The following is a 15,175-nucleotide window of genomic DNA, read 5'->3' on the forward strand; positions in this document are numbered from 1 at the left end:
ATTTCATTTCATTCAATGACTCCTTTGAACATTTTGATTAATTACCTCATTTTGAAGGGAAATAATTTTCATTCTTCCAACTCACTAATAAATAACAAGTAGTTGATATCATGAACTTACCTCATTTTGAAGGAAAATAATTTTCATTCTTCCAACACACTAATAAATAAAAAGTAGTTGATATCATGAACTAACTTATATTTAATTGTGTGATGTCAAAGAAAATTATTCGAAAGCTCAACGATTATTTTCATAACGAAAGAACATATCGATCCACTAATCAATATCATTAAAAATAAGGGTACCACCCAATATTTTTCAGACTTTAGGTCATCCTTCAATAATCAAATGTTATTTTCAAAATAACTGCTATCTAATGCATGCGCTCCGTCGCAAGCACACCATGCATGAGAAAGAGATAAGGCAACTATAGTGTAAGAAAAATATTAAAGAAAACATTTCTCCGAACATTGTCAAAGGCTTACCAAAACGAAGCGAAGAAAGTAAAAAGTAGAGAAAGGTGTTCACATGGTTCGGTATATCTGATGTAAGAACACTTGTAAGAGGTATGGTACTAATAATCTCACTAAATTTCAAAGTATAATCTTTGAGTTTGAAATAAGACTTCGTCTTGGTCGAGTACAAGATGGAGATTTGGAACATCATATCTTGTTATGTTTTCTTCTATAGTTTATCCCCCAAAAAAAGGTTGCACCCAATATTTTTTATTACATCATTAACTCTAGAATATGAGGCAGCAAATTATTTCCACATTTATATAAAAATAAGAAGAAACTAAACCAGCAATATATTGTTGAAACAGAGGAAATACAAGCCAACCAAGCGAAGGAAATAAAGAAACAGAGGGGGAAAAAAAAAGGGAATTGCTTTACACATGCACATAGAATGTATGCATGCAAGCATATGCGCCAAAAATAAAAAAATATATTCAAATAATAAAGTTATTTCAACTTCCTTTTTTAAAGTACTTTTAAGTTGGTTCTTTACTTCTATAGCTCGTTGACTGAATAAACTTATTCACGTCTTTTTGTATGATGTTCAAATGGTTAGCTGGTCCTTATATTATCAACACTCTAACCAACATCTAAACCCAATCTTAATCTAGAGCAGTTGCACTGATATATAGAGTTTTGTCAAATCCATCGGTTGGGGAGTCAGATTTGCCTTCATTGCCATGACACTGAGAGCCTATATGTTTTTTGTAAATATTGAAAGCTATAGAATAGTTTGAGAGGTTTAGGACTGACAAAACTAGTATAAGAGACTTGCAAACAGGTTAATGGAAATCTTCACCATAAGACACCCATCTAGAGCTGAGATTGTTGATGCACATACTACATACATCATTGATTTTCTTATAATATTTCTCACAACAACTTAGCGAGCGTGTCACTCTTAAACTAACAAATTTCCAATGGCTCATATTAAATCCAAGTTGCAAACTATGATAGTAATGCTTTTGTCTCGATCCATGAAGAATGGGAAGTGGTACTAATAATTAATTGGATGACATGAATGATTTCTTTAATTTAGGACCTAGATGATTCTTATGTAAAATTAGATAGTAGTGTCGTGCATAAACATAGTTAATTATTTTGTCTAAAGACTTTTAGCTATCTTCTCTAACGTTAAGAAGCGTTAATGTTCATAAGTTTCGCTTTCCTCATTGAATTTTCTTTCAAATATTTACCTGGTCATTGTGCCATTTCAACAAGTCAAGTTGGAAAATTTTTTTGTTTCCTTCTCGTGGTGATGATCTTTCAAAAAGTAAGTGGAGTTGGTGTGACCTTGTCAAATGCTTCGAAATCGTGTGTGAAATAAAAAGCTTGATCTTTCATTTTAGTAAGACATGTAGCCCATGACGGCTTCCAAGTCAATTACTTTCATCATGTTCTTCCATTTAGGAATATCCATGCAAATAAAAAATCTCAAACATACTACCCATATTTACATCATTCTACAAAGAGTATGAAGGTACAAACAACTGGGGTAAATCTGTATGGTTTTGGAAATGTGATCACTTTGGATGGGGCCAATTTATCAAATTGGTAAGGTATTCAAAATGTGCAATGAGTTACTTGGGAGCAAGTTGGTATTGAGAAAGGGCCACCCTCAATCTCAGAATCGCAATGGAGTAATCTTACGGTTGGATGAAACCTTATTCTATTTGGCTCTCTAACCGATCTCCTATAAAATTAGGACAGTAATGCATGTCATTTCTGTACAATGATGTAGATGTATCATCAAAACCTCTTCATTAGATAAATTTACGTATAAGAATGTGTGAATCTCAAAAGTCACACTAATGAGATCACATTATTTCAAATTTCATTTCATTTCATTCAGTTATTCCTTTGAACATTTTGATTGAAGAAATATAATTTTCATTTTTCCAACACAGTAACAAATAGCAAGTAGTTGATATTATAAACTTACTTACATTTGATTATGTGATGTCAAAGAAAATTATTTGAAAGCTCAACTATTATTTTCATGATGAAAGAGCATATCAATCCACTAACCAATATCATTAAGAATAAGAGCTCCACCTAGCATTTTCAGACTTTTAAGTCATCCTTCAGTAACCAAATGTTATTTTTAAAATAGCTGCTACCTAATGCAAGTGCTCCATTGATCTCAACCATGCGTGAGAAAGAGATGAGGCAACTATGATACAAGAAAAATATTACATACTTCTTTAACTTAAAGAAAAACTTTCTCCAAACATTGTCAAAGGCTCATTAAACGCAGTGAAGAAAGCAAGAAGTAGAGAAAAGTGTTCCCATGGTTAGGTGTATCGGATGTAGGAACACTTGTTAGAGATGTGATACTAATAAATCTCACTAAATTTCAAAGTATAATCTTTTGAGTTTGCCTTTGCGATAAGACTACGTCTTAGCGGAATTATTTGAGTACAAGATGGTGATTTTGAACATCTTGTCTCAATATATTTTCTTCTATAGTTTTACCCCGCTGCACCCAATATTTTTATTACATCATCAACTCTAGAATATGAGGCAGCAAATTATTTCCACATTTATATAAAAATAAGAAAAAAATAAACCAGCAATATATTGTTTTTTTTTATATGAACCAGCAATATATTGTTGAAACTAAGGAAATGCAAGCTAACCAAGCGAGAGAAATAAAGAAACAAAAAAAAAAGGGGGGGAAAAAACAAAGGAACTTTTGTACACATGCACACAGAAATGTATAACGCACGCAAACACATGCACCAGAAAAAGACGATAAAAGTAAGAAAGAATTTTTTTTTCCTCGAAAAAGCTAGTTCCTGACAGAATATTTACATTAAATGAAATCTTACGAGATAATCATATCACAAATGGATTTTAGAGTCCCATGTTGGAATTAAAAAAATAAACATGTGCGATCACAAAATTAAATATCATCACAATGTTATTGAAAAAAATGTATTACTGCTTGCATTATTTATTGCAAGTTTGTTTACTGAAATCGTAAAAAATATCGTCATAAATCATAAAAGTCAACGTGCCTTGCACCGATCGTTTTGCTCCATTTAAAGGTGCACCTAATGATGCTAATTCAAATGAAAAATCTGATTAGATGGAAGCTCTCTACTCAAAATTGTATCCATAATGCAATGCTAATCTATTTGTCAATGGGAGGATTTGATGGGATAAAATTAGAGGTGAGAGTAGTTCGTATCTGAATCAATTCGGATATACATAAAAATTTGAAGGTCCAACTAATATTCATATACGTATCAAAATCTATCAAAGAAAAATAGATATGAATATAGATAAACAACTATCCGATCTATATCTAAATCTACTTATAAGCATACAATCATATAAGCATACTATTAATTTGATTTATCATCTATTTAGTAATATCTTTAATTTTATAGTAGTAAAATTTAATTATCCAATTTATATCCATAATTATATCTATATTTTTAGTATCGAAATTATATCCATATCCGTTTAAAATAAATACGAATATAAATTTTTATATCCAAATAATATCCATATTTATATTCGTCAGATAAAATAATATGGATATGGATAGATTAATATCCAATCTCTATTCGATCCGGTTACAGTTTTAGACAAAAATCACATTAATGATTGGTTGTGCTATTCAAATCCAACTCTCTGAAACATTAACTACTTACCAAATCCCTGGATAATTTTAGTGATTTATATTCATTCCTTGATGAGCTAACCACTGAATAAAGTAATTCGCTGTTTGATTGGTACCCCACTACTCATTGAATACCATTGTAAAAAGTGAAACTATGATAATAAAGAAATGATAAAAAAAAAAAAAATACTGTTTAACAAAAAAAACAGGTAGAGAAAATAAGGGCCAGTGGTTTATTCCAACTTCCTTTTTCAAAATGCCTTTTAACTTGGTTCTTTACTTTTTTGGTTCGTTGACTGAATAAACTTAATTATTGTCGTCTTTTTGTATCATGTTCAAATGGTTAGCTGGTCCTTATATTATCAGCGCTCTAACCAACATCTAAACCCAATCATAAACTAGAGCAGTTGCTTCGATATATAGAACAGTTTGTCAAATCTATCGGTTGGGGAGTCACATTTGCCTTCCCTGCCATGAACGCTGTGAGCCTATTTGTTTTGTAAATATTGAAAGCTATAGAACAGTTTGTGAGACTTGGCTCCGACAAAGCCATGAAAAGAGACTTGCAAGCTAGTGGGAATCATCACCATAGAACACCCATCTAGAGCTGAGATTGTCCACATTTCCTGCACACGCATAGGAGAAGAGGATGAATGTGTTATCAGAGGCAGGCAGCATCATTGATTTAATTTTTTTTTTGGTAACTATTGATTTTCTTAGATTCCTAATCCACTTAACAAGCATGTCGCTCTTAGGCTAACATATTTCCAATGGCTCATGTTAAATCTAAATTGCAAAATATGAATGCAGTGCTTTGTTCCGATCCTTCAAGAATGGGAAGTAGTACTAATAATTAATCGGATGATGTGAGTGATTTATTTAATTAATTTATGACCTAGATGATTCTTAGGTAAAATTAGACATTGGTGCGATGCATATACACAGTTAATTATTTTGTCTAAAGACTTTAGCTGACTTCTCTTGTATTAAGAAGCGTTAATGTTTGTAAGTTTTGGTTTCCTCATTGAAATTTCTTTCAAATAGTCAAGTTGGAAATTTTTTACTTCTCATGATGATGACAATATCTAAAGAACATCTCTAAAAGTAAGCGGAGTTTGGTTTGACCTTGTCAAATGTTTCGAAGTCATGCGTGAAATAGATAGCTTGATTTTTTCGTTATAGAAAGACGAGTAGCTTAAAATGGCTTCATTATGTTCTCCAATTTAGGAATATCCATAACTTTTCAGAAAGATGGATAAATGTCACTAACTCTTGATTCAACCAGTCGGCATAGATTGCACAGGACTGACACCAACATTACAAGTTGGATGGTGAATTAATTTGAGTCATGACATATTATACTTCCTAGTTGCATGGAATGGATCAAAGGATGACCAGGCAACGGCTCCATTTCTAAGCTATCGGTGGAACATACCAATCGATGAACTATAGGGACACTCCCAACCACCGAATCAACAAATAATGACTTGCAAACCATGGTGATTGTGAAAATTATGATGTTTTTTTTTTTTGGTAATGCACCTTAACGTTGGAAACAATAGCCAGCTTGGCGTGCACCTTAATTAGCCACTCCAAGCTAAATGCACGAAGTAATCTGCTCTTAACTCTAAGACTAGAGTAAGCAATGAGGCAAAAATCCTTGAACAATGTTTTGAAATAAGAGCACGGATCAGTGCACTACATGACACGGTGCATCACACGTGCCGTCTATCATGCAATGAACGGCCGTATGTGAATGTGAGCCATGTAATGCATGTCATACGTGACTGCATGCAATTGTTCATGGTATAATGAACGGTGCTTGCAAGTACCGTAGAGGAACTCCACTCTTCAAATAATTGATGTATATCAAATTAAACACACATTTCAAACACACACAAAATAGATGGCTCTAAGATGTGCTCAAATAACCACAGAGGGATCGATTAGACACTTCAAATCTACCATTCCATTGTAATTAGCAATGGTCATATGCCAGGAATGCACGAAGTACATCAAACAACTTGCACATTTTTCTGCATTCTGCCAGACTGTGCACCAAGCCTGGATGACAGCTTGCGTGCATGTCCAACACGACATGCTAACTTTGCACCCGGCCCTCACGCGATGCTTGAGCAACACGTAGACCTTGCTTGCATGGCTAGTTATATGTACCAATCGGACCTATCTCAAAATGGCCTTTGTGAGGCTCTTAGAATTCTACCATGTGTGTTTGGCTATATGAAAAATTTGACCTAACTCGATGCCAATTAGGAAGCTAGCTGGATACAGTTTTTTATAGCTTACATGGTCCACCTGACTGAGTATACTTATTGGATGTTCCTTGTATAGAGAGATTGTTTCACTTGTTCCCACTTATCTAATCTCTTGAATAAAATAAGTTAGTTTATTGTGATAAAAAAAACTAAGACTTCGTCATTTGGATGGTTGTGAATATCGTGTCCCATCCCATGCATGAGTAGCAAAAATCGTCTCCCACCAACCTTGCGTGCAGTATCCAGACCATCCCGGCCGGACGCAGAATCCCATCACACACACCACGACAAACACAGAGTCTTTTTTTTTTTTTTTTTTTTGCTTGTCCTTATAAAAATATATCAATACAGCCAATCATATGAAAAAAAAAATTAAAATAAAAAAAATGAGTAGGATAAAAATCCATCTTACATAACAACTATCTGCATATTAAAGCGTAATCCGACGGTCTTCTTGTACACCATATGGCAGTCCACTATATTTTTTTTCTTCAATAATTTTTTTTTTATTTGACACATCATGAATTTTTTTTGAAATTATCTTTTTTTTTTTTTTTCTACTTTCTTCGTCATCCTCTCTCATTATTTTTCACTATCGTCTTCTTCTCTATTGTCATTGACGCCGGACTTCCCTATCAATCTCTATTAAATACTTATCTTTTTACATATCTTCAAAATAAAGATGTGGATGTGCTCTTATATATAAAAGTTGTTACAAAATCTATCATTGCATTTGCTTCGCGATGAATATAAATCACATTGGACAAAGCACAAGTAGCCGTAAAAATCCAAAAATCCCGAAGTAGGAGATGGTGACATTCATAAATAAAATCTGATCTCTTAATAAAATTAACAACAAATTAACCTTGCATATCAAATTTCTATCCGGACGACTGCTACTTCTGACCCTGAAACAGGAACCAAAAAAAGGTCACCCCATCAGCCGCCATTGGTCTGGAGTGCAGGCCTTTGATCGCAAATCCTGCTCTTTTTTAATGTTACGTGCTTTCAATACTGTTTCTTGGAGTGGAATCCCCACGCCGTAATGTAAGACACCAAACCATGCACACGTGGCCCGAAATCAAGAGTCCCATCCAGGGTGTCCCCATGGGTGTCTCGGTAAATGGGTGTGTTTTACGAAAAAAATATCCGCGCGGGCTCCCGCGGAGGAACCGGTAAACCACGGGACACCCATCAGGCGAGTAGCGTGCCTTCGCGTCTGGGGCACCAGACCGTAAACCGCGTGGTCCCGCGGCTGCCCGAACAAAATTCCACCCCCGGTAGGGGACCCTCTTGTTCGTAAAGTTGCGCCTGCGAGGAACCATGGTCATCCATAATTATATATTTATTTATATGTCTATTGACTAAAAATAAAATATATTTTCACGTAACCATAGTTGTTATATATTATTTTTGTTTTAAATTAGTTTGGTTTCGCATAGCTTGCATCCTTCGTGGAACACACACAATAAAAACAAGGAGTAGCGATCCATCATACTTACGTCCGCGTAGAAATTTGCATGCGACGACTAAGTAAATTTTACGCATAAAAAAAATTATATGAGCGATATTTGAGCCTGCTTTGGAAAGCCGGCGTTCCACCCGCTCAACACGTGCTCCAACATTCTCACCAAATCTATGCACACAACTTAATAACAAATTTTTATACCACGCGGTGTTTGGAAACATTCCAACGTTTCTTAGATCGCCAGATGGGCACAACCTAACAACCCATATGAATCATATGAGATCCCAATCGTTTATTATTTTATATTTTTGGGACCTGGACACGGTTGTTCCTTTCCTCTAAGACAACGGCTATAACCCCAGCTTTTTTTTTTTTTCTTAAAAAAAATAAAATTATTTTTCGTCGTTGTTTTCATGGACTTCGTTAGGCTGGATGTAGAAATAGAGGACTCAAAAAGGTGGGGGCCAGCTAGCAACCGGACCTGACCGGACCATGGCGGCCTAGCTTTAGGCTTTAGCTGGTAAGTGGTTCTTCTGGCCCAATCCCAACCGGCATAAACCATTCCGGTGGGCTGCACATCCCTGCAATCTCGACTGTAGAATAGAGAATCTGTTTTCCAATCACTGCCGTCCATAATTGACCTGAGGACCGTGATAAGATGAGCCCAGTGCACAGAATATGCTAGCGTGCTCTGGGAGAATACAGGCGGCGTCCAGTGCCAGTCGGACCGGGGAGGATAATCCCAACTTTTCTCTAATATGTGGAACAAAGGTAATTAATACGAGAAATCTTAATAATTAAGGATTCGTTGGTTTCTTAGGGTGTTTGTCGTATTCGAGGAGTCACTCTACTTAATGAGAGTTGGAAAGCTTCTTCTCCCACCCATCGGACCGTTTCCCCTACGCTTTCCCTCCTCGTCCTCAGTGCTGTCTCTCTCTCTCGCCTCGAAGACCCCGGCACCTCCCAATCGGTGCGACTCGGCCAAACTTACCCCTTCGACTATTCTTCTCCCCGAGTTCGAGTTTTATAAGCGAAGGAAGAGAAGCAAAGAGGAGTGGAAGGAGCTTTTCCACTCTTTGTATAAGGTTGGTAGTACTCGGATTTGATGATTTCTTCCTTAGTTTTTCGCTTTAGTTGAAGGTTTTACTGATCAACATTCCCAGCTTTTCTCACCGTTTTTTTCATTGTGGAAAGACATTGCAATCTCTTATATTGTGAATTGTGATCTCTCTATCAAATCCGCTTAAACCCCAGAAGTGATTCAGTCTTCTCAGTTTCCTTCGTTTTTCTCCCTTTTTTTCATCGTTTTATCTTATAATTCGGCCTCCTTTTTTCAGCTTCTCATCGGGGAAAAAAACCTTGGGGCTCAAAATATGCTCAAAGTTTGGATTTTTCTTTGTGTTTTTAGATTAAATCAGTGGCATTTTGTTGCAGAGTAATTCAAAGATCGTAGTTTTGATCTTTTTGTGCGGGTATTGCTCGATGGTGGCCGACCGCGTCCACCCCACCGCAGGTCCCAACGCCGAGGAGAAGACGGCGGCGGCGGCGGCCCCTGCCGAACCGGCGGCGGCAGCCGGGCCCGAGAGCCCCCCTTCCCCGAAGACCTTCGCCGAGAAGCCCAAGCCTCCGCCGGGGACCTACGTGATCCAAGTCCCCAAGGACCAGATCTTCCGTGTCCCGCCACCGGAGAACGCCCGCCGCTTCGAGGCCTACACACGCCGCGCCACCCGCCGGCGCCGCGGCTGCTGCTGCTGCCTCGCCTGGACTGCCGCCCTCCTCCTCTTCCTCCTCTTCGCCCTCGCCGTCACCGCGGGGATACTCTACCTCGTCTTCCAGCCCAAGATCCCCAAGTACTCCGTCGACGGCCTCGCCGTCAAGGGCTTCAACCTTTCCTCCGCCGCCACCAACCTCGCCGCCATCTCGCCGGAGTTCGACGCCACCATCCGCGCCGACAACCCCAACAAGAAAATCGGCATCTACTACCGCTCTGGCAGCTCCATCACCGTCAGCTACGACGGTGTCAACCTCTGTCACGGCGTCTGGCCCACCTTCTACCAGGGGAAACGGAACGTGACCGTCTTTCAGACGGCGTTGACGGGGGCAGGGATCCGTTTATCGGCCGCTATGAAAGACGCCTTGGTGACGGCGCAGAGCCGCGGGGAGGTGCCACTGGAGATAAACATCAAAGTCCCCGTTAGGATCAAGTTTGGCGCCGTCAGGACGTGGACGATCACCGTTAAGGTGGGATGCGACGTGACGGTGGATAAGTTGGCGGCGGATGCGAGGGTCGTCTCGAAGTCGTGCAGCGTTAAGGTGGATCCTTTTTAACGGCGGCGTGGGTTTTTTTTTTTTTTTGAGTACATAGCGGTGTGGTTCCGTTGATGGTGGTGGATATAGTGTTCGTGTTTGGGATATACCGACGATCCTATTCCTAACATTTGTTTACTTTTGAATATCGAGTGCGCGAGTTCGGGAGGCATTTCTTTGCGATTCGCTTGGTTTATACATGAATAAAAGTAAATAGACATACATGTTTACTTGTTTAGCCATTGGATATTATGCTTGCTGTAATGCAATTGGGATATCTTCTCCAAAGTGTTGAGGCGAGCAGGATACGATCAAATACCTTCCATGTATTCCACGAATCTCATATATACGCAGGAATGGCGGATCTTATCTTCTTTGTCTCATCACTTTGTGATTTGAATTCAGAAAATTTTAGTTCAATGATCCTTGCAAGGGGTAACCATAGAGATACCCAGATTACATGGATAGGTATTGTATACCATTAATCTGTGTGTGCACAAAGGTGGTATTCTCACATGTGGATGAAGTATTTGTATATATGACGCGGGACTGTCTTCTATCCAAGTTTGGCTCCACTTGTCACATGGTATCAGAGCCATGAGGATCTTCAATTCATCGAACGCATGGATGTCCAGTTCAACTATTATAGCTATACTGATAAAAGGGATCGAATAATTCTCCGAATCTTTAACATCTTGATAAGAAATTAGGCAAATCCTCTGTGATTATAGAGGATCAAAATGATTCTCCAAATCTTCATAAACTTAGAGAATTTTTTTATTAAAATAAGATTGTAGTACCAAGACAAAAATGAAGTGTTTGCACCTCAAGTATTTCACTTCTCATGAGGACCTCTGTCCTCGAGCTTTCTCAAGATCAATTTCAATAGCATGCAATATGATAGAGTTGTTTTTATCGTTCGGAATATGAGATCATTCTTTGTTGTAGTTGGAGGTGTCACTATATTTCACATGACTATGTTCAATGAAGCTGAGGACTGCTTGGAGGGGTCTAGTGTATGCCATCTCTACTCTACGAGCTGATAGATTGATCTTAGAAGGAGATTTAAGGATGATGATTTCATGATTATCTGATGTATCTGAGTTCCCTAAAAGTCACTTTCTTCTTCTTGTTAATACTCAGAGCCTCATTACTCGATACCATTGTTGTGTGATCAAATATACTTACAGAAAGGACAATAGTGCAGCTATTGGATAGCATCCTATATGATCAAGCGTACTAGCAATATGATTAGAGTGTCTACGGTAGAGCCTCCCTGCCATCTCCATGACTTGATTATGTCTAATGCTTTTGCGTGCCTTTGTATGAGGGCTACTTAGTATAGTCGGTCTCAAAAAAGTAGAAGAAGAAGAAGAATAAGAATAGTATAATAGGTTTGGTGACTCAATCTCAATACGAGAACTGAGTATGTATGTCATTATACTTATAAATTCTTTATATCATCAAGATTACAAAAAAATATTATATTCAAAAATTAAATAAGAAATAATAAAAATCTTTTTAATACAAGAGGAAAAAAATCTCTTATGTTGCTATAGCAGTCACATAATCATAGAAGATTTGCATAATTTCTTGCCAAATTGATGAAGATTTGAAGAATCATTTTAATCTCTTGCAATCATAATTTCTCACCAAGTTGATGAAGATGTAGAGAAACATTTCCAAGTATGAAGATTTGGGGAATCATTTTGATCCTCTATGATTTGCCTGATTTCTTACCAATTTGATGAAATTTGGAGAATCAGTTTGATGCCTTGTATCAGTGTTGCTATCAAACTATTGGTGATAAGGTCCAGCCATTCTCCTAATCTCAAGTACACTGCCATCAACTGATGAGCCTCAACCATCATTAACAAGCCTCAGCAAATAGCTCTCAGCTGTCATCATTGAAAGACCCACAAAGAATTCAACTGTTCTTTCACATGCATGCATGCATGAACCAAAATAAATGCATCTAGTAAACCAAGGATGAATGTAGAAAAGGGATGATGAATGTAGAAGGTCAATAAACAAAAAATGTAGAGAGTCAAGGGACAAGATGTATGTAGATAGATTTTCAACAAAACTTAATATGATCATTTAGACCACTTCAATTTCCAACAGATCATACTTAGGCATAGCTATCCTTCTTCTCTATGTTGATTATATAATTATTATGATGATGATACTTCCATTATCTTGCATTTGAGGCATCATCTTCAGCACCAGTTTGAGATGGATGATTCTTTGCTACTTTTTAGGTCTTGAGGATGCTACTCTAACAAGGGCAAAGTATACTTCTGATTTGATTATATGCTTGCATGACTGACTCTTGTACAGCTGAAACAATGATAAACCTTCATCAAAAGCTTTGTCCTACTGAAGGTGAGCCCCTTTCTTATTGCACTCATTATTTTTAGCTTGTCGATGCCCTCATATATTTGACTATATCTCGACCCAATGCACATTTTGTTTGAGTCACAAGCTAGTCTAGTAGTACCCCTTGATCTATACATTATGCTGCTCTCCTTTTTATTATTCACTTCCTACATGGAACCATTAATTACTAGCTCTCTCTCTTCTTCTCCTCCGCTTCATTTCGGTACCTTCGAGTATATATAGACATTGATTGGACTGGTGATCCTACTGATGGATACTCTACCAGTGGTTTTATGTCTTTCTTGAAGATTCTCACGTCTCTTGGAGGCGTAAGAAGCAAAATATTATTGTATCTCGTTTCAGAGCTAAGACTGAGTATCTTTCTATGCCTGGCTAAACTTAGCAACATTGTTATCTCAACCTAGCCCGTTAAGCTTCACGTTAAGGTGGTCTTCTCCACATAATACGGCACAATGCTGGCAACATTGTAAGTTAGTTGCTATTCAATTTGGCAAGAAGTAAATATTTTTCATGTCATTTGATGATTCACATACTCTCAAGCCTTTGTAGAAAAAATGTGAGCCTTGTTGTGAAGCTCTTTATTTTTCTGTCCGCAGCTTCCAGGGAAAGTATAAGAATTGCTTGGAAGACCAAAATATACCATGATTAAGGGCCGGGAACAATACACGGTCTTCAAAATGTTGAATCTTCTGCTCAAAATCACAAAACAAGTGGCTCAATTCCAATTTTCTTTCATGAATTCTACTTGTCCAACATGTTCTCTTATTTGAATTGTGATGACTCCCAAGTTCTTAGGGCTGGACTTGTGTTTGCGTCACCTCCTCAACTATTGTTCTTAGTCCAAAATCTGGATAAATGAAGATGTTTGAGATTTCTGATGTTTTTTTAAGAGGCATCAAGAATTTAACAACAACTAAATTGTAATACCTTAAAACTCAGAATCCAACTTATTTCAGATATAAACTTGTTGTTATACACTTCATTGAATTGTTATAAGTAGAACAATCTGCATGAGATCATGCAACAGGTCATGTGGAGGAAGCTGAGCATACTTATTATTTGATCAATGATTTTAGCACCCAAGGGCAATCAACAAAATATACAAAGCTCTGCTTTAAATTTAATCACAAATTCATAATTTAGAATATTTGAAATTATCTAACATAACGCTTGCTATATCATATCAAGTTCATCTGACTCCCATAACCAAATCGGTAAGAAAAATGATTTCAAGCCTTCAACAGAGATATGCTTAAATAAACAAAGGCATTGGATCAATTATCATCATTATAAACTAATTGAGCAACTGTTTTAGTTCCAACAACTATAACCATCCAAACAATTCAACAACCAATTCAATCAGTTATATATAGGCATCTCTTCAATGCCATCTTTTTCAAGAATTTCTACTACTCTGAGGTGAATACTAGAGGTCATTTTTTCTTATACCAATCCATCGTGAATGCAAACGTAAACAGGTTAAAGAAGGAAATGAGCACGGTACTTTCTCACCATGTGATGGTGCTGGAGAGCTGCCAACGGACATATCCAGGAGACTAATTGGGCCTGAAATCGGAACGAGAATAAGTGACTTCCATTCCAACCGTTTGGTTGGAAGGAGTTACATTTCAATTTCATGTAGAAAATTATAAATTTTAACGTGAAAATAAACATACTTCCGGCCATTATTGTACAAGTTCTAAACGAATCCACAATCCAAAGACTGCAACTGCAACCTATGATCACAAGAGAAATACTGGATGCTCCTCATTATCAATGAGCAGCGCCTTAGTTTTTTTAACCCTAATCCAAGTATTTTCGATGGAAAGGATCTTACAAGCTCTCAGATGAATAGGAGACCAAGTCTATAGGTGTCTATTTATAATGTGCCCATCCATTAGAGGCAGTATCTGAATTAGTCTCAAAGATTGAAAGATAGACATTATCCACAATGATTGTATTTGTGTAGAGCTCAACTTTATCAAACCATCTAATATATTTCTATCACTTAATCGGAAGTCTATCTTTAGTCAAAGTCCATCTTAATTAAAAATATGTAAAATAAATCTTAATGCGTGTTAGCGTCGGCCAGATCTGGATGGGTTTAATTAGAGAAATCACAACATTCTCCCACTTAGCCCAACCTAATATAAGCATCTTCGTTTTCAAATCTTTAAATCATTTCAAAAACCTTTGATGAAATATTATTTGGATCTAATAGTTGATAAACTGATGTGACCACATTAAAAAAAAACTTAATCCCTCCATAGGATATATATACTTTATATTTGATTATAAAATAATTATCAGTACGAATCATAGTGGCAAATATGTTATCAATCAACACTCGACCTTACATGTATCACAACACTAATGACATCTCATAACTAGATTCTTTATGTGGAACTTTACTTTATGAATAGATGAAATTATATGCCTATTCATTGATCATCTTTATATCATATGATAAATAGTTGATCAGCATAAAATGAACTGAACTTTATCATAAAAATCCAATGTGATAACTTTATATATACATAGTATCCAATACATATCATAAAATAAGCTATATCTCATA

At 36.9% G+C, this 15,175-nt stretch overlaps 1 protein-coding gene across 1 annotated transcript; it reads left to right on the forward strand.

Moving 5' to 3' along the window:
• The first annotated feature begins 8,729 nt into the window (after positions 1–8,729).
• On the forward strand, positions 8,730–10,548 carry LOC105046139 (NDR1/HIN1-like protein 13). The gene is made up of 2 exons (XM_010924662.4): positions 8,730–8,975; positions 9,325–10,548. Exons 1-2 carry the CDS (start codon positions 8,745–8,747, stop codon positions 10,216–10,218), a joined length of 1,125 nt encoding a protein of 374 aa, XP_010922964.2. The 5' UTR covers positions 8,730–8,744; the 3' UTR covers positions 10,219–10,548.
• The last annotated feature ends 4,627 nt before the right edge of the window (positions 10,549–15,175 follow it).

This window comes from Elaeis guineensis, chromosome 5 (assembly GCF_000442705.2).
Source record: "Elaeis guineensis isolate ETL-2024a chromosome 5, EG11, whole genome shotgun sequence".
NCBI classification, from domain to species: Eukaryota; Viridiplantae; Streptophyta; class Magnoliopsida; order Arecales; family Arecaceae; genus Elaeis; species Elaeis guineensis.